The 19,690-nt window shown below is 38.7% G+C and overlaps 1 protein-coding gene across 1 annotated transcript in view; it reads right to left on the minus strand.

Annotated features, from left to right (window-relative positions):
- LOC117474733 (zeta-sarcoglycan) overlaps positions 1-16,189 on the minus strand; it is a 283,850-nt gene extending 267,661 nt beyond the window's left edge. Inside the window, exon 1 of the mRNA XM_034120724.1 lies at positions 15,844-16,189. Within this exon, the coding sequence (XP_033976615.1) occupies positions 15,844-15,885 (42 nt within the window). The 5' untranslated portion in view covers positions 15,886-16,189. The remainder of the gene's footprint in view (positions 1-15,843) is intronic.
- Positions 16,190-19,690: the final 3,501 nt, after the last annotated feature.

Genomic DNA, 19,690 nt, shown 5'->3' on the forward strand with positions numbered 1-19,690 from the left:
TTACTTTGTTGAGAATGTGGCCATGTAATAAGCGGGAGAATGTGCAGCGACTTGGTCATTATGGGTAAAAGAACACCGACAGGCAGATCAGGAGCCCGACGCGAAGCGGAGGGATCTAGATCGGCATCGCGTCGCTGCACATTATCCCTTACTGTGTGGAGGTGAGGATGTGGAATTAACGGACGTGACGTGGTGCGATTGCGTTGCCAGGCAACGCAATTTACAAACTCTTCAACTACAACCCTAATTATATTTTAAAACATTTTAGAAGGCCTCACGAAATACTTTAATGTAAATTAAAATGTAAATGTGAAGGAATGTGTGTAATGTGGTGATTGACATTATTCACCCACGGATCTATGGGTTGGGGGGTATTGTTCCGCACGGACATTTTAGTTAACCAGACTCCTGTTGATGTGAAATCCGAAAACATTTAAAAAAAAAATAATACTTTATTCCGAGTTTGCTTGCTTTTCTCTTTGGAGGTTATCACATAACGGCATTGTAATACACGGTTCGGCTGCATTAAATATGACATATCTGCCGTAGTTCTGTATTTATAGAGCCCTGATGAGAAGCACTGCCGCCAAAACTGAAAACGTGACGTGGATCATAAATATATCAGCAATTAAACATCTTACATTTCTTTTCACACAATACGTCTCCTTGCAGTATCAATACTAATTCGGCTGACTTTTATATTTGATCAAATTGGTAGATAGGTTATATTTACACCATAACGGTGCACAGCTGATATAAAAGGACTTGTCGTTTTTAAAGATATTACTGATTTTCTTTGAATATAAGAATGTAAATACTGAGTTGAGAGAATAGTCAGGGGATTTGGGTGATGGGAGACACATCTATGGATTCAGAATTGCAATAGCTTACTGTTAAATGACGGATATACCTTTCTGTCTGTGATGTTTTACAAATCAGATATTAGAAGTAAAACATGTGAAATAATATAGCAATATCCTGTACAATTATGTGAAAACATGAATAAAACTACACATCTTCAGATGTTATACATACACAAGTGTCCTACACTAATAATACAAAGTTATTATGGCTGTGTGTACCTTGTGTGCAGCACCTAGTGGTTAAAGCACGTTATTGAATTAGTTGTGTATATGATATGTCAATGAACCTTAGAAAATCTTGAAATCTTGAAAGGGATATGCAAAATAGCCATTATGTACAGTCTTTAATTAACTATTAGTAGAGAATAACGAGTAATGAATATACTTTATAGGGATCTGCAGTCTTCTCAAGCAGCAACTATCAAATATCTCTCCTGATTGTTGGCACTTGACAATCACCTTTCCCTGAATTTTACTCAGGTGTAACTAAAGCCTGATTTAAGGGTTGTTTATATTTCACATCATTAATCAGAATCTGCAAAGTAACTAAAATAAATGTAGTGGAGTAAAAATACCAGGTTAACCTCTGAATTGTAGTGGAGTAGAATTGCTGTTTTGTTTAGTAATGGATATTGAATATGGAATAAAGGTTTTGACAAGACCTGGTGTAACAATAATCAAAAAGGACATTAAAAGAGCTCCAGATGTTAATGATCTAAACAAAACAGCACACCTGAAATGTATATTTAAATACTTTATTAAGGGCAGTGAATGAGTTTTTTCTGTATGTTTTTCAAATCAGTGTTATACAGTAAGTGTCATAGACAGTGTTACATTGCTATTATTATCCTTAAAATATATGTAAAATAAAACCACTTATGATCTTTTTATTTGAGTGGTTTACTAATGACAGTTAATTCTGTTTTTGCTATTGATGGTTTCATTTGTGTGAAAAATAATAAAATAATAAAATGCAATAACGTGCTTTAACCAGTAGGTGTCCCTTTCTATCAGCTGTGCACCGTTATGGTGTAAATACAGCCTATCTACCAATTGGATCAAATATAAAAGTCAGCCGAATTAGTATTGATACTGCAAGGAGACGTATTGTGTGAAAAGAAATGTAAGATTTAGTTTAATTGCTGATATATTTATGATCCACGTCACGTTTTCAGTTTTGGCGGCAGTGCTTCCTGTTTGTCCAGAAGTCTTCTCATCAGGGCTCTATAAATACAGAACTACGGCAGATATGTCATATTTAATGCAGCCGAACCGTGTATTACAATGCCGTTATGTGATGACCTCCAAAGAGAAAAGCAAGCAAACTCGGAATAAAGTATTATTTTATTTTTTTTAAATGTTTTCGGATTTCACATCAACAGGAGTACGGTTAACTAAAATGTCCGTGCGGAACAATACCCCCAACCCATAGATCCGTGGGTGAATAATGTCAATCACCACATTACACACATTCCTTCACATTTACATTTTAATTTACATTAAAGTATTTCGTGAGGCCTTCTAAAATGTTTTAAAATATAATTAGGGTTGTAGTTGAAGAGTTTGTAAATTGCGTTGCCTGGCAACGCAATCGCACAACGTCACGTCCGTTAATTCCACATCCTCACCTCCACACCATGCTCCACACACATGGATTAACATCGATTTAATACATTAATGTAGCCTTTGTTTCTGCTAAAAGAGGTGTCGACCAGCTAGGGCAACAAGAAAATCGGCGAAATCGAGTGTGACGATTAAAAAATAAATTAAAAACATCTAATTTTGACAATAAAAACCGACCAATAGGCGCGGTAGACCATTCGCTTGTCACTTCCGGGTATTTCTCCACTGGTTGGGCCATGTTAACAATACCGTGTAACTGTCACGTTTGAAGGGACGAAACCGTGACATATTCACGTCTCCCAGCATGGTAGATCGTCACATGTTCACGTCTTGCCGTGATACCGGGTTGCTTTTAGGATACACAGAGAAGTGAAAGAGGCTTCCAAAGAGATTTGAAGAAAAGTAACAAGGTGTTTAGTGTAAATAATCTTTGACTGGGGGGAAATAAAGTGTTTTGGGAAAGAAACTGTTGTGAAAGGATGCTTTTAATACTAAAGTCTATGTGTTTGCTTTTTCTGTTCAGTTAAACACCGTTTTGTAAACGCAACGTTTCCGATGGCTGCAGCATGGGTGAAAAGCCCAAGAGAAATGTCCCACTCTACACTATAAAGTAAATATTGCTCTTCAAGCTAACTTCTCCTTAGTGGACATCTGCATTATATTCAGGTCAGCTACAGTGACCAGTAGAAAAATAAAGCTGTGGAAACATCACTGGAAAATTGTCAAGTCAAGCTTAATGTTTCTATGACCAATAATGGTAGAAACAACGAACAGAGAGTGGCACAATGAGAATAATTATACTAGCATATTTTGGTTTCTAAAGAGTATATGTGCCAATGTTGACATTAGTTCTCTGTCAAGTGCATGAAAGACAAACAAAAGAAAAGAGTGTAGTTGTAACTTTACATATAAATCATTGCTATGCCTACATCACATTACTTTATTAAAGCTAAGCTAAAGTCAAATGATGAAAGTGCACCGTGAGTACATGACATCACTGCATAAGCAATTCTCATTTGGCCAAATCATATTGCTTTTTTCTGTCGTCTTCGCGTCCCTCACCCTTGCCTGCATATGAGCGTGTTGTGAGGATGGAGAGTTTACTGCTCGTTCTTCATGCTCATCTGCACACACAGACACAGCTCTCTTTTCATTTTACAGTTTCAGGCAACCACATACATTAAAACAAGGACATCATCTTTGACACATACAACTAACTGCCCAAATGCACAAACAAATAAAGCCACCTTCTGTTTCCAATACACACAAAGAACCTACCCTCTATTCAAATGCAGACAGAAACCTTCTCCAACACCCTCCATTGTTATTTTCAAGTAAGTTTACAGGGCTCATAAACTGGTTTTATATAGTCAATATGGCTGACTGTCTGGTACACGGTGTCCTCTACTCACAACTCCAGCTTGTCAATATGACAGTAAAAATCTCTGTAAACAACCTCTCCTCATACCACTCTGAATCAAGTTTAACTGCATAGTACACTTTGGCAGTTTCCGTCCAAGGTGCATCATATCAATATTTGCAATGGTAGTAAACAAGCATTAGAAAAAGTAGCTGATATTTTTTTTAGAGTAATCCATGTTTGGTTTTAGGCATTGTTGTAATATATGTTGTCTGTATATTACTATCGCTAGTCTTCACATTTGACAAGAAACTGCCAGTTATACCGAAGGTCTCTAAAAAAAAAGTGTATAATTTGGTGTTCGGGTCTGGGAAGACCCAGCAGAATTGTTTTGGGTGACTCGGGGTCAAATTTGGCCCAATCAAGATTCATCTTTGACTTTAGACACCCCTCCCCCACCCCCTTCATCCACTGTAAAAATAATTTTTCACAACATGCACCTGGTCTATGATTATGATAATTTGTTTAGTCATTAAAGAAAACATTGAAAATGGCACAAAGACCACTGCACACTTTGTCTCTATCTCTGGCCAGGCACGTTCTTTAACAACAGCTCTGAATGGAAACTTTTTACTTATAATTGCCTCAGCTGCCCTGTCCAGACACAGATTCAGAACAAGACCCACAAAACACTCACACATGCGCACACACACAAAGCTTCTCCTGCTGGTCTATAGGTCCCTTAGGAGAATCCACTGTTAGTAGATAATTGGTTTCCAACCTTCACAATACTACTGCTCCTCCCTCCCATCCCTTTCTCCCTGGTAATCTTGCCATCCTAGCCTCTCTTGGTCTCTTTCTTTTTACACACGCGTGCCACTGCATTTTGTTGCTAATACATTAATTATATGTGTTACAAATACTTAGCGTTTAAACATAGACAGTTTACTGCTATACAGGTTATTTGATTTGACTACTTAATTTGACAGTATTTACCTTCTTTATCATTAGTTCTCATTTAACATTCATGCTAATAAAGAAGACTAACTAAAGGAAAAGGGATTTAGTGTCTTGACAGTTTATCTGTTCTGCCCCTGTGGCTCTGGCACAGTTTTAACAGTATGGATGAAAGAAAGAGAGAATCAGCAGACCTATAGTGCATTTACAGCACTCCTTTTAGAGATTTGCCTGGGTGGTGTCTTAAAAAACACACGTACGCACGCACGCACGCACACGCACACACACACGTGAACTTACGCGTGTTGAACAGACACCCATCAAGGCACATAAACAACTAGGAGTTACACAGTGGTACTATAATATTTTTTCTAAATATGGTATCCCGTTTCCAACGTCCCATAGGGGTCAGTTACCATGACAACCTCTGCATGCATGTCCAACCAGCCTAATATTTACTCAGCAGATACATGTTTGCTGTCTGCCTCTGCAGTTGGTAATGGTTTGGGCCCACCTGGTGTTTTCTATATAACAGACTCAATCCATAATACATGAAGTAAACACAGGCCTTGACAAAATTCAGGCCTTGCAGCAGATTTTAAATCTCAACTTTCCCATCATCATTTCTAACTCTGGCATAATGGTGCATTGTGAAACCACCAATTATTCAGAGGAGCCAGTTTCTATGCAACCACTTCATAATACACTAAAACATAAACGTCTTTGGACATGAATGCATGAAGCTAAGCTGTAATAATGGCTTTTTAAAGTAGCTCTATATATGTTTTGCCTTATTTTTCCCTATGCCATATAATGTCTGTTTTATTTAAAATATATATATTTATCCTCAGATAATAATAGTAATTAAGTTCCAGTCTCGCATGTGGATGTGTGTATTTTTCATTATCACTTCTAGCATGTGTTTAAACGTAGTTAGACTTAAGGAAGGCCTAGGAAACTGACTTGTATTGTGTCGATCACTTGTGTAATGTGCAAACCACAACAACATCAACACACTCCATAATCAAACAGAAAGCTGTGTTCTAGTAATACAATCAATGGGAAAAATCCGTACTGAACTGTAATCAAAACCTATACTGTGGGTATGTAGAGCAGTCTACCATAAAACCAGCAATAAACAATGGTCAGTCCCACAAAATAAGATCAAAGTTTAAATAAACTGGAACTATCCGAGTGCATATACGGTATAACAGCAATAAATGTATGGGGAAAAAACAACAAATAAGTTCCTGTTATGTCAGCATAACAATGCATAATTAAAAGTCACCATCTGCTCTTATCCAATAAAACAGATGAGAAAGAGACTGAGGAAAAAAGCAAGAACAAAGGAGACTGTGTGTACACGTACCAAGAAGGTGTGAAGATAAAACTGCCTCCTTTTACAAGCACTAGATGGTACTATAAAATCTTACCTTGTCCTAAACACACACATATACACAGGAATGCTGGTCCATAAAACCTTGCAATTCCTTCAATCTATGTCCAAACCGTTTATAATGTTGAGATTGTGAACCGTGGAAGGCAGCACGGGGGGCTGTTATCTGCTTTCCCCTCTGCCCCAGTCCAGACCCCCCAACCCACAATAACCCAACGTGTGTTGGCCCATTGCATCTGTAGCATGAAACAACTGAGGCGCAGCTCTCTGTGTCTAACACTAGCCCCTGGTTCCAGCTCTCTCCTCAGGGACAGCTCGGCATGTTAGCCATTTTCTGTTTTGTCAACTGATGCAAGCATATGCTATACACAGAAATTAAAATATAAACTACTAAAGCCCAATGCTGGCATAGGAGCATAAGAGCAGAGTATAATGCACAAGCAAAAGTGTTCAGACAAAAAAGAACACATACATTCAATGATGGCAAGTGTCAAGACGAGTCAACAGATAACTAAACACAACTAATACATCTTGTGAAACATCAAGGACAGAGATGCTCGCTTTATACAGTTCAGCAGCATTGAATGAAGGATCTTGGCAATCTGGTGACAATCCTATAGGCTTACTGTGAGTGAGTGATTGATTGATTGAATGACTGAATAAAACATATATATTCTTCCACCAGCAGTTTATTTTCTGTTGAACATCGTGTGGCTAAAAGCAACCTCTAATGGCACAGATCTACAACAGTTGCCTTTTAACCAACATCCTGCATCTTCTGTATACTCCCCTTATATTAAATGATGATGATAATTGGATCTTTAAAGTCTACTAAAAACAAATAAAGAACATAACATGGGCTAAAGGAGATGCACTGAACAGTTGTGTACAAACTGAATGCTCAATCGGACATAAGAGACTAAAATTGACATGAATAAAAAGATAACGTGTATGATCACAACAAATATGTACAGACACGAGGTGAAGAATCAGTGCTAAATTGAGTTGACTATCAGATAACTATAGCAACTGACAGAAAACCGTATTGATGCAACACAGAGGAAACAGTGCTCTATCTGGTTCAGAGGCTGACAACCTACTGTTAGGAACCTTGACTCAGTAGTATGAGGACTCAAATGCACAAACCAGAGACAAAAAAGGTTTGAAGAAAATAATCTTTACTTGAAAAAACTAAATCACTCTTTCAGAAGATATAACAAAATGTCAAAAGTAAAGCGCTCACATGGAGGATGAAAAGGCAAAACACTGAGTCTCTAAAACGATGGCTTGGATTTGGCTTCTTGGAACGACGAACAAGACGAACTGGCAACTGACAAGGGGAGACAAGACAATTTATACATGAGGTAAGTGGGCACAGGTGGAAACAATCAGGGGCGGGGCAGACGCTGACGATGGCAGGAAAGAGAACCAAGGCAGGAAGTAAAGGGACCTGGAATGAGACATGGGGTGTTTCTCAATGTCGAGGAAGGCTGTAGCCTCATCCCAATACCCCTCCTCGACTCCTCTCTTCCCCTCCTCCGGGACTTGACCCGGAAATCGATCAAGACACGCCATTTTGAAGGACGTCCCAATAGCTGAAATGCACACGGAGGAGTCGAGGAGGGGTGAGGGAGGAGGGGTGCGGGAGGAGACGAAAGGGAGGATACACGAGAGCAGACTACGCGGAAGTGTTTTCACTACTCGTGTATAAAAGCCCCACCTTCACAGCTGGTCGATTTCAACACAGGAAAACGGAGAACTGGAAGAATGAGTGGAAAAGCGTCACATAAATGTATAAGTGCTCACAGCTCCGTGGGAATTATTATGTGCAATTCATTTCTTAAGGTTATACTAACAATTTAAGTCATGTTTAATGATCTTGAACGTCACTAAAACATAGCTATTAAGAAAGCTATTTCATAAATGGCTAGATCTTGATAAATAACAATTATTTGTATTGTTTTGTGTTAAAATATTGAGTAGTTAAATTATTTAAAATTCACAGTCCTGAATGTGGGTTTGTGGTGAATGTGGGGATCTACAGGACACACATTTTCAGAGTAAAGGCTTTCACATTACTATAATTATATTTGTATTTAAATGTAGGCTACATTTTACACCAAAACGGAACACAAAAGCAGGACCAACCATCATACATTGAATTCCTTGACTAAAAAGAGAAAGATTCATTCATTTAAATAAATATTTAACAACAAATGGGCCGGTTCTAAAGGGTTATTCAGTTAAGCCCGATGACAGGGGATACAGCTGTGCACATGTCATCATTAACAGACGTCGTTTACGAGTGACGTTTGAGTGAACGAGGACGTCCCAATTAATACCTGAGGACTCCTCTGTCCTCGCGTCACCTCCTTGTGTCTCTCGCTCGCATCTTACGGAGGCGGAGCTAAGACGCAAGGAAGGGACGCGAGTGAGGGAAAGGAGGAGTCGAGGAGGGGTATTGAGATGAGGCTTGTGTCACTACCCGATCTGCATCCCTGCCCGATCTGCACTGCGGAGATGGTCCGCCATATTTGACAACTACATACGGCAACTCTAATAGGACACTTGACACAGTGGCGTTTGGCAAAGCAGAAAAAGAACACTCAAAAAACCCGACAATATTAATCTGAACTAGAGAGAGATGAGTTATTGTTATTACAACGTGACTTCACTATTATTTAACAACTCCTTTTATTGGGTCATTTTATTGGGTTAAGTACATTGTCAGAATAAGTGAGACATGGATTTAACTTCTGTTAGACAGCTATCATACATACTGAAGAAATATTGACTGTGAATATATGCAATATGTATGGCATTCATAATTTATATCTAATTACATTAACTGTGAATGTCCTTCATTTTATTTCAAATAAAATAACAAAAGATTTTTGTATAGATATTTGAGACGTTTATGACTCGCGCATGCACGATGCAAATCGGGCAGCCGTCTAGACGTCAAATGTCCTATTTGAGTTGCCGTATGGAGTTGTCCAATATGGCGGACCATCTCGCACATGCGCAGTGCAGATCGGGCAGGGGTGCAGATCGGGTAGTGACAGGCTGCTCCAGAGCCACTATTTCAAGGATGCTACGTCATCGAGTCCCGCCGAAGGACTGTGAATCCCCACAATGCTTTGCGCACGGACCAATTTCCAAATCTTTGGCGGAAATCGCGCTCCATTTAAAGGTAGGGTAGGTAAGTTTGAGAAACCGGCTCGAGATACACTTTTTGTTATATTCCATGGAATGCTCTTAACATCCCGATAGCAATGAATATCTTAAGTGCTTTGACAAAAAATCCATAAAAAGATGTCATCTGTGGAAGCCGTAATACTGTAAAAAGCACGACCAATCATTTTAGCCGGCCCGGCTAAAATAACTGGATGGCCAACCTGCCTGTCAGCCTTCCATCTGTGCACAAACTTATCTCGTGCTCTCATTGGTCATGTGCGCGTTCGTGTGTGTTGGAGGAGGGGCTCTATAAGGAAGTGGCAGATTTTCTCCGGTTGTGTATTTTCAAATTCTAGCGATCTCGAGCCGGTTTCTCAAACTTACCTACCCTACCTTTAAGGCGGGGCCTCGCATATGACGCACACCTGTTAGCCTGTTAGCCTGTTCCACCATTCTTCGTTTTCCGAGGCTAGGAAGGATTCTTGCCTCGCTTCTGAAGGACCTGACTCGGAGGGATATGTCTAGGGTGACCAGGTCCCAACAAACCAAATGTGGGACAAGGAGTATGTTTGTGTGGGACAATGTGGGACACCCTCTCAACACCCCCCCACCCCCCCCCCCGTTTAAAATGTACTAGCGGTGATTATTTGCGGTACCGAGGTGGGCCGGTCGAGAGTCCCGGGCTGATTTGTAGTCCCAGTCCGCCGCTGCCCACGGGTAAATGTCTTCCCAGTCTTTGTTGTATGTGCATCTTCTTCTTTTCTTAGCTGTAGTTTCAGTTTCCTCCATTTTCCATAACCTGCTGCGTCGCCTGCGTTATTGACTTTTATTGTTGTTGTTTGGCGGGGCCGCGGCGGTGTGTGTGTGAGTGAGTTACTCTCATTGGTTAACACTTGACCAGCACCCGCCGTGTCTTACAGTATGATTGACAGCAAACACAGCTCCGTGATGATAGCCTTCCCTGCTTTCTCAACAGCCATTGGATAAATCTGATTTTAGAAAAGCGTTTTAGCCAATCAAAATGAAATATGCGGGACATCGTCTCAATTTGCGGGACGCACCAAAAGTCGTGAAAATGCTGTGCAGTCCCGCGCAAAGCGGGACATCTGGTCACCCTAGATATGTCCTACCAAGGAAGCGTCCTCGACATTGAGAAACACCCATGGTGAGTACAAAATAAAACATTAAGTGGAACATAAACTAAACTAACATGAAACGTGAACATGACAATCACAAACATGACAAAACTAACATATTTGACGGGACACAACACCTACATTTTAACTGTGTGTTTAATTGCTAAATTGTTTGGTTTGTAAGTGTAAATTGTAGATAAATGTGGTGAATTTGTTAATGATTGTGTTTTCCATGACTGAAGTATAGCATACGTGTTTTAGTGTAGTTTTCAGTGTGATTGTGTGTATTCGGTTTAATTCACGGATTGACATTCAATGCCAATTGGTATTTACTTTGGTTGAAGGCCGTTGGGTGGAGTAAGACATAAACTGCTGTCTGGATAAGACAAAGAGGGAGAGAAAGGAAAATGGAGGTCAAAAGGATTGATAGAAATAGAGGCAGAGAGAGAGAGGAGGAGAAAGAGGTTGATAGATTGAGAGGAGAGAGAAAGACTAGGGTGGAAGATAAAGTCATTAAGAAGCAGCCATACCAAGAAGCTTGGGGTCAATAGGCCAACACTTAGCTGCAAGTGTCAAGTAGTCGGCCATCACCATCGGCACCTTCACGGGTAATTGTTCTGTGTGTTTGCGTGTGTGTGTGTGTATGTGTGCTGAAAATGAAGCAATTTAGCTGCCATTGCTGCCCATCCATCTGCCACACATGTTAAAGTGCTATTAAGAAAATGTTGCTTGCAGACATTCAGCAGTGATGGGAAATAAAGATTTACTTTAAAAACTGAAAAGTAGAAGAATGAGCAAGAAGGAAGGAGAAAGAGATCATCCTATCTAATGGGAAAAATGATTCAATAATGGAGAAAAGGGGAGAGCAGAAAAAAGAAAGTGGGATGAAGGTTAACAAGCAGGCATAGAATTGCAAACAAGTAACTTGACAATGAAAGAGGAAGCTATAGAAGTGATGGGGACATGAATCACAGACCGAAAGAGAGATTGAAAGAGTGAAGGGGGGGGGGGGGGGGGGGGGACCACATGAAGAAGAGATTAACATCAGGAGAGAGAAAGAGTAGAAAACATTTGGATGCTTTTAGAGCCCACATTTTAAGTCCATCATATGACAACTATTGATTTTCCATTGACTCTAATGGACATATATGGGCCGTATATATTCATCTAAAGCCATTAAACCATTAGCTCCTGGGCCACATGCAGACACACTCACACACCGGAGTTCAAACCTAACTTAGTTGGGATCGAATCCATGGTAGTGTGCAGTTAGTTCTTAAGGATGCACAACATGAGAGAAATATGCTACAACTTTGTAAAATATTTTGCGATAACGATATTAACTGCAATAAATAAACAGATAATAAAGTGTACTAAGATTTGCCTTTCATTGTTCAATTGCAATAGTATAATAATCAAAGTGTTGTTGAAATCATATGGCCAAGTCAATGCAAGTATGGTTTAAAAATGAGTTTTGGGGTTATTGTGCAGCCCTATTTTAATTGCACAGCTAAATGTGCACAAACAAAAAGTGGTCCATATTCCTAACACTCTAAATACCCAATCATGCAAGTGATGCATATTCAAACACTCACACAGATTCCATGGCACACCCCATATGCTTTCCCTCTTTCACTATCACACACTCTCACACACATCCTTTCTGCTCTTGTCAAGTGTAATAGAAGACATGGGGGAAAGACAACAGGATAATAGGATTATTATTCTCTTCTAATCTCCATGAGTCAGCCCCACACAGTTTGTGTGTCTATGTGTGTCTTCATTTAACTATAGTCTGTGTACGTTTCTGTGCACACAATAAAAGCCTTTTTATTTTGTGATTATATTCTATGTTTCACCTTGAAATAATATAAAGACCTTAGACAGAGGAAACAAACCATGTGAGTGTGTTTTGGTGAATAATAAGTTCTTTCTTATCTTTAAATAACAGAAAATGACAAGTTAGAAAAAATAACTGAAGACACTGCAATGACACACATTATGTGGGTATGTAAAAGTGTCAATGCAAGAGGTATAATTGAAAAACTGTATGAAATTACACATAGTAATCTATGTTCCCTTGAACAAAACCAGAGTAGCTTTTGAACAAAACCAGAGTAGCTTTTTCTGTGTTGTCCTATATCACCCTGAACCACTTAATTTCAACAAAAGCTAGATCTTCTTCGGCTAAGGGACTATTGGAATCTAAAATAATTAGTATCATTTTAGTTGAGGATATAATAGGAGCAGCTTTGGCCAAGGGAAGACTCTGACAGTCTGAACAAATGTGTCTCCTTTTATCGTGAGGAAACTCTAGCCACGGGTCTATTGAAGTCCTAATGAGTTGCACTATTTTATCTTGAGAACACCCGAAGAATGATTTCATAATAGGACTGTGTTACTCCTTAGAAATTACTATTATATTGATAAAGCCACGTTTAATTTATCCAAGGAACTATTGATAAAGTAATTAGTTATTCTCTCTTTATTCAAAATAATCCACCCACTTTAAGCCAAGGGACTATTGCACAGGGTCAACAAAAGTTACTTATATTTAAAAGTGAGAACTTTTGCTGGTGGAGTATAATAATATGTATGATTCAGCATGTCAGAGTTGGCGTTAGAATGAGTCACAATGGATAATACTTTTATTAATAGAGCTCGTGTAGGAGGCAGTGGTTCACATGCATAATGCACTGTATATACAGCAGTGCAAACGCAATTCAAAATATATTTGATTGCCATATCTTGCTGTGTGTTTGTAATTTTGTACATTTAACATCATTGCATACCATAACAGCACTAATTCACACTGCCGTGACGATAATAAGCTATTTAAAACTTTGTACATTTGAGGAGAACAGACATAAATAAATTGAACCCAAAAAGTATTTTCAACAAGAATGCAACAGTACTGGAAACGGGCAGCGAAGTATGAGTCAAACACTTTATGCTGCTTGTGCACCTTTCTCAAGGACACATTCACTTTTAACAAGGACATACTGTACTTCTCTCTAATGTGCGAAAAAACATGGTGATCTCTCCAGTAATGATGAATAGCACAGAAGTTAAGAAGCCAAGAGTTGTTCATGGCATTAGCCAGGAGAGGACATGGAGAGGACATACACAATGGTGGAACTAAATATTAAATAAAGAAGTTAAATATCATCTCTTTGAAACAATTTTGCTCTCTGTGATACAGCCTACAATATTGAATTGGACTATTATAAAGACTATTTTATAATCGTGTTCTAAATGGATGATTATTAAAATACTCAGTGTAAATATTTTATTTAAGCACCATAGTGAACCCTAAGAAATGGGTTGCATAATCGTAAAAGATATTTGCTCAAAAATATCTTGATATTAGATTTTGCTCCATATTGCTGTGCTCAGAAACACAAAGATATACAACTTTTCTCAAAGGCTGAGAAAACCTGTGTATGAACTGTACAGTATGTGTGTATGCCTTGAAAATCTGACCCATCAAAGAATACGTTAATAGGATTATGAATCTGACCATCATACAATGCCAGCTTTTGGTCATGGATCGTTTTTGATAGACATCGTTACACGGGAACATTTAATACCACAAATGTAGTGAGAGTAGACATTCACATTATTTTTTGCCATGTCATGCTTATGAGAACTCTGAAAACACACAACACACAGAAGAATTCCATCTGTGCCTTTTCTTCAGCAAATGAAAAAATGTAGGACACAGTGAGCAGCACATCATTTTTGCCTGTCTCTCTATCTATTATTTGGGTATATTATCTATTATTCAGACCCTTCTCCGTTTCATTCCTCTATCTCTCCTCTTCTTGCTCTCTAGCTACAATCCCTCTCATTCTTCCCTCTTTATTTCTCTCTCTCTCTCTCTCTCTCTTTCTGTCTCTCATTATATCTCGTCTTTTTGTCCCATAGCTCTCTCCCATTCCCTCTCTTGTGTGCTCTCCGTTATCTTCTATAAAGTAGATAAACATCGGTTTCCAGCAGCGTGAGGAGAGAGAGAATACTACACAACATGTTCACGAGAGGTGGAGGGTAACAGCTGAAGTCAAGGTCGAACTGCTAGTGGTGTGAATGTGTGTGTGTGAGCATGTGTGTGTGCGTGTGTGTGATTTACAACCCCATCTCCCCTGTCGTTATCTGTATCCTTATCCAAACGTTGGCACCATTTCCTCAGAGGGTAGACACACTATAAAGTGTTAACACACTCTCAAAAACACGCACACACCACACAAACACACACGTCTGAGGCAGTGGTAGATCATGAGCCGGTGAATACAGGATGAGGCAGAGTAACCCAACTGACATGAATCACAGTCTGTCTTTTCTTAGCTATTCCCTCTGGTTTGTCTTTCTTTCTTTACTTCCTTCTCATCCCTTCCCTTAGTCTTGTTTTCCCTTCTTCCTCTTTTTGTATGTGTCAGGAGAGCTGGATATGTTACAGCAAAATGTCCATCAACTGATTGAAACCTAACTTGCTCTCTTGACTAATTTGTTATTTTTTTGGTTGGCTTTAATGCCTTATTTGTATTCCTAGAAGTGTTAAATACAGAATATGTGTAGTGTACTTCTGGCTGCTTTGAAGAAGTTGAAAGGTAAATAAGAGTTGAGCTTAGCCAAGGTAAGGTCATGTAATATCCCTTCAAATATTAAAAACAATAGAGAGCCCACACAAACTTAATATCAACAGCCCCCTTGAAACACAAACAACAAACAGGCTGACAGGAATTGCTCAACATGTATAGTCTCCTTTGCAATATAACATTCTGTCACTAACTCTCAACTAATGCTTAGTGAAACATTTTAGATATGGTTGCCATCAACCACAGAATAAGAACATAAATACCTATAGAAACACCAACAGTGGAGACCACCCACAAAGCATATAAGCAATTAATTATGTTTACCAACAAGAAAGCATTAACAACATATCTAATTTCTAGATTGAATTTCTAGGCTTCTGTAACTGTACATACAGCAGGCAAAGTACCTGTATGCAAAATATCACTAATTAGTCAAATGAAGTGCAGCTGTTACATAAAAGGAGACATGCTCGGTCCTCACCATTAAATAAATCACATCTGTTGGTAACCTTTTTTGATAAAACATGACAAAATGCAATATATTCCATTAAAATCGACCAATATTCTAACAATTGTACACCTGAATAAGCACACTTTTACGACAAATCACACATTATAAGCATACACAGAAAGCTGTCATTAAGAATTCATCATTTAGGCCCACAGAGCCTTGCACTGTTCATTAAAACAGCAACAACGTTAAATATTAACACACAGTAACACGGTATAGGCCTACCTTGAACAAGTTGTCTGTTGCTTTCTGTGCAGAAGAATCCATCCAAACAAAAGTTAGCTTCTTCTTAAACAAACGTTTCACATCCCAACTTGGAAAGGTCTTCAGCAAGAAGCTCTACGTTAGTAGCAGAAAGCAACGCTAGCTAAAAAAAAAACGCTAGCATATCCATTGCGGAGTTACTCCTCCTTCCGCGTAGCCTACTGTAGTTGTACCGAAAGTCTGTCTTCAAACGTTATCCACGCCATCATTGTTTAGGTGCTCTGTTAATTTAAACTCATATGTTTTATAATACAATATAACTCTGTAGCAACTTCGGCTGGCTCACTGTCTAAAAAAGCAGATTCAAGGCAACAGGCTGGTGCTAATTACTCCGTTTGAGTGCAGGTGTGCAGACAGTGGCGCAGGTGATGCGGGTGTGAAGCGCATAATAAAGTTGTACAAAATACCTATACATTTGAAACATTTAAAGAAAAGATTAAGCAGCAAAACAAATATTACAAACATGTTGAGGTTTATGTTATCTCCTAAAATGTGTATTATTTATGCATAAGTGCCAGTCAAATTACTAGCTTCCTAATATTAACATGACACTTTTTTATTAGGACAAATAAAGGTTTCAGGGATAGGCATTCCATACCTTTCCATACCCCATGGTGATCTACTTTAGTTTAAGATGTCTCAGTCAGCCTATTGTTATACCGTAAGGGACAAGGGTAGTCTCCATTAGACTTATTTTACTTTTCCCCTAATCTTTTTTCTCCCCTGGCCTAGGCTACTGCTTGCAAAGTCTTTCTGATGTATTTATTCCTTAGTTTTCGTAGTGTCGTAATGGTTAATATAGCCACCCCAAAAAAATGTGGCTGGTAAATAGCTGTAAGGTTAGGAGCTTTCAGATGAAATTACTGCAAAAGGGAATGACAATGACTACTGTAAAAGGCTTTCATTTTATAAGACAATCATTGTTCGAGTTACCAAGAAGCCACTCATATTAACTTTACACAAGGTTATAAGTATGCTTGTTTAAAGAGAAAGATAAAGTGTAAAAGCTTTTTTTAAATGAAGCTGCCCAACCTTATCTCTCTTTTGCTTGACATTCATTCAGACCATGGAAATTACATGAAATTACTCATAAAGAGTAAATCCCTTCAAATGTTACATCTTACAGTTATAGAGAAATGTAGAGACTGTTCTTATGACAGCAACGCTTCAAATTGTTAATGTTCCGACAAAGGTAGATTTACATTTTACAAAAAATATGTTTTCCCACATTTCCACTTCTGACTAGGCTCATTACTTCTACCCATCAGGTAGCTCAGGGATGGTGCTGTATTCGGTTTAATAGGAAAATCAGTGCACCAACATAGGTGAAAAGCAGTAAGAACTATTTATCTCTCTTTTGCAGGCATTCATTGTAGAGTTGATGACCCAAATCTAAGTCCCCATAGTTCAGAGGCATGGTGATGTATGTGAGTGTGTGTTTGTGAGGTAATGACATTGCTTTAAAATCCAGGAGGGGGGGGCTTTTCACCCAGGGAGAAAAAGGTAATGAGTGTGCACCTGTGTTTTGTGTACATGTGACTACCAGTATACATGCTTGTATACATGATTTTTTTATATGACAAACCTCTCCACAAACGTGCGTGCACTGCAGGCATCCACGCCTGGCTGTTTTCATACATGCTGTGTTGCAACCTTGCTTTATGTTTTTTGTACTTTCCTATGGAACTGTGTGACTTTGACCAAACACACCTACAAACACACACAGTATCGGGGAGCTACTTATTCAGTGATAAAAGGCGAGCCAGAGGGAACCCAGTAATTGAACTCCAGTGAGCGAAGCTTGGAAGCACCGTGCCGTATCGGGGGTAATAAGAAAAAAGTTATTATTCACCTCAAAGACACACACACACACACACACACACACACACACACACACACACACACATATATGCACACTAATAGCAGTCACATATTGGAGCACATTCAAATAGACTAGAACAACAACATAGCGTTCACACAACAAAACTCACACATTTTGTGGGTTTATGGTTTTCCTGCTGAACCAAGTTTGAAGGATGATGAAGATCAGAGTATGGAGCCGTTGAATAAGCAAATAAACTTTAAAAATATTGACTTCCACACTCTCTACCTCCTACTGTTCCACTGAATAAATCAGAGCTCTCTCACTCTCCTTTTGAAATAATTCACTACATTCGTAGGAAGAATTCATTGCGTATCAGTTTGGCTGCAGTTCTGCAGTGCAAGCACATTCACACATTTACACACAAAAAGCAAAACAGTGTACAATAACTTGCTCATGTTCACAGGCTCATGTGGTGAATGAATGTTCTTATGCAAATTGCTGGTACATTTTTTACAATCAGAAAATAATGTTCAGAGAAGCAAATTTCCTCCACTCAATTGCCAATTGTGTTACAGCTTGTCCTTCATTCGTCTCATGTTTTACCAATAGTATCCAATATTATTAACAGATTCCTATTTATTTTGACAGCCCTTTACATTTTCAATAATCCAATATACTCATAAATGATTCAAAAGAAGCTCCATGCCATATTAAGACATGACAACATACATGTATTATCTTCTAGACTTGCACCATGTATCGTTCAAGTTTAGTTCAGTTTCTATGTTACTTCTTCTATGTTTAAACATACTGTACACACATGCATATTTAAAAACTGCAACATATTACAGATATCTGTCATCTCATTGAAATTGGTATTTTAATCTGAAAGAAAACTTAAGTTGGACTCATGGTGTGCCTCATAGTAAAAATAAAATGACATTGGAACAATTACAATGATGGAGCAATGGTCCGTTAATAATCTCTTCTAAATATCTGAATTTATTGGATGAGCACAATGGAAATGACCCAAAAAAGTCATAATCACAATTTCAATCTCTTTGTTTAATGCTCTGAGTCCAGTTTTTGAGTTGTAACACTTCAATAGTATTTAGGAGGGTCTTGTATATTTTTCGTTGTTAGTTATTTTGATAGTTAGTGCTGTTATATGGTTTTTCAATGTAAGCTTTTTGTCATCTATCAACTACTCTCTGATACTGCCCACTGATATTTCCTAATTCACCCAAGAAAAGTCCATTTCAATTCTAGTCTGTATAATCTCGTCTTTATTATGTTTGAAAAATCTTTTGAGAAATATGACCAATAATTCCGAAATGTCAAGACGGTAAAGTAGAAAAGAGAGAAGCATGAGTGAAAGAAGTCAAAGAAGGGAAGAAGGAAGAGTCCCTTCTTACAGAGTAGTATGTCTTCTTCTTTTTAATCTACAGCCTCTCTGTTCCCCTGTGCTCCCATGGGACCCAGTGGCAACTGAAGCCAAGAGCCCAACACACACAACCTCTCACACACACTGACATGTAACACGGCAGTTGGATGAAAACACAATCTTCTTCCCAAGATGCAATCATCCATAGTCCATTTTAATCTCAACCCCCCCCCCCAACCAATACATAACTACTTTGGCTGTGATTATCTGTAGACTTATCAACCTCCAGTTACTGACATCCCATATATCTACTCCTGAAAGCTTGTGTGTGTGTGTGTGTGTGTGTGTGTGTGTGTGTGTGTGTGTGTGTGTGTGTGTGTGTGTGTGTGTGTGTATGTATGTGTGTGTGTGTGTGTGTGTGTGTGTGTGTGTGTGTGTGTGTGTGTGTGTGTGTGTGTGTGGCAGTTGTCTGTCCTATCTACTTGATGTGTATGCTGACTCTCATCATAGAAGGCGTCCCAAATCTTCATCAATTGACTGTGAGCTGTCTTTATGAATAAGAGCCTACTGCATAAGGTCAACAAGTACAAGCCATATTT

The sequence above is a fragment of the Trematomus bernacchii genome, unplaced genomic scaffold (assembly GCF_902827165.1).
Source record: "Trematomus bernacchii unplaced genomic scaffold, fTreBer1.1, whole genome shotgun sequence".
Lineage (NCBI taxonomy): Eukaryota > Metazoa > Chordata > Actinopteri > Perciformes > Nototheniidae > Trematomus > Trematomus bernacchii.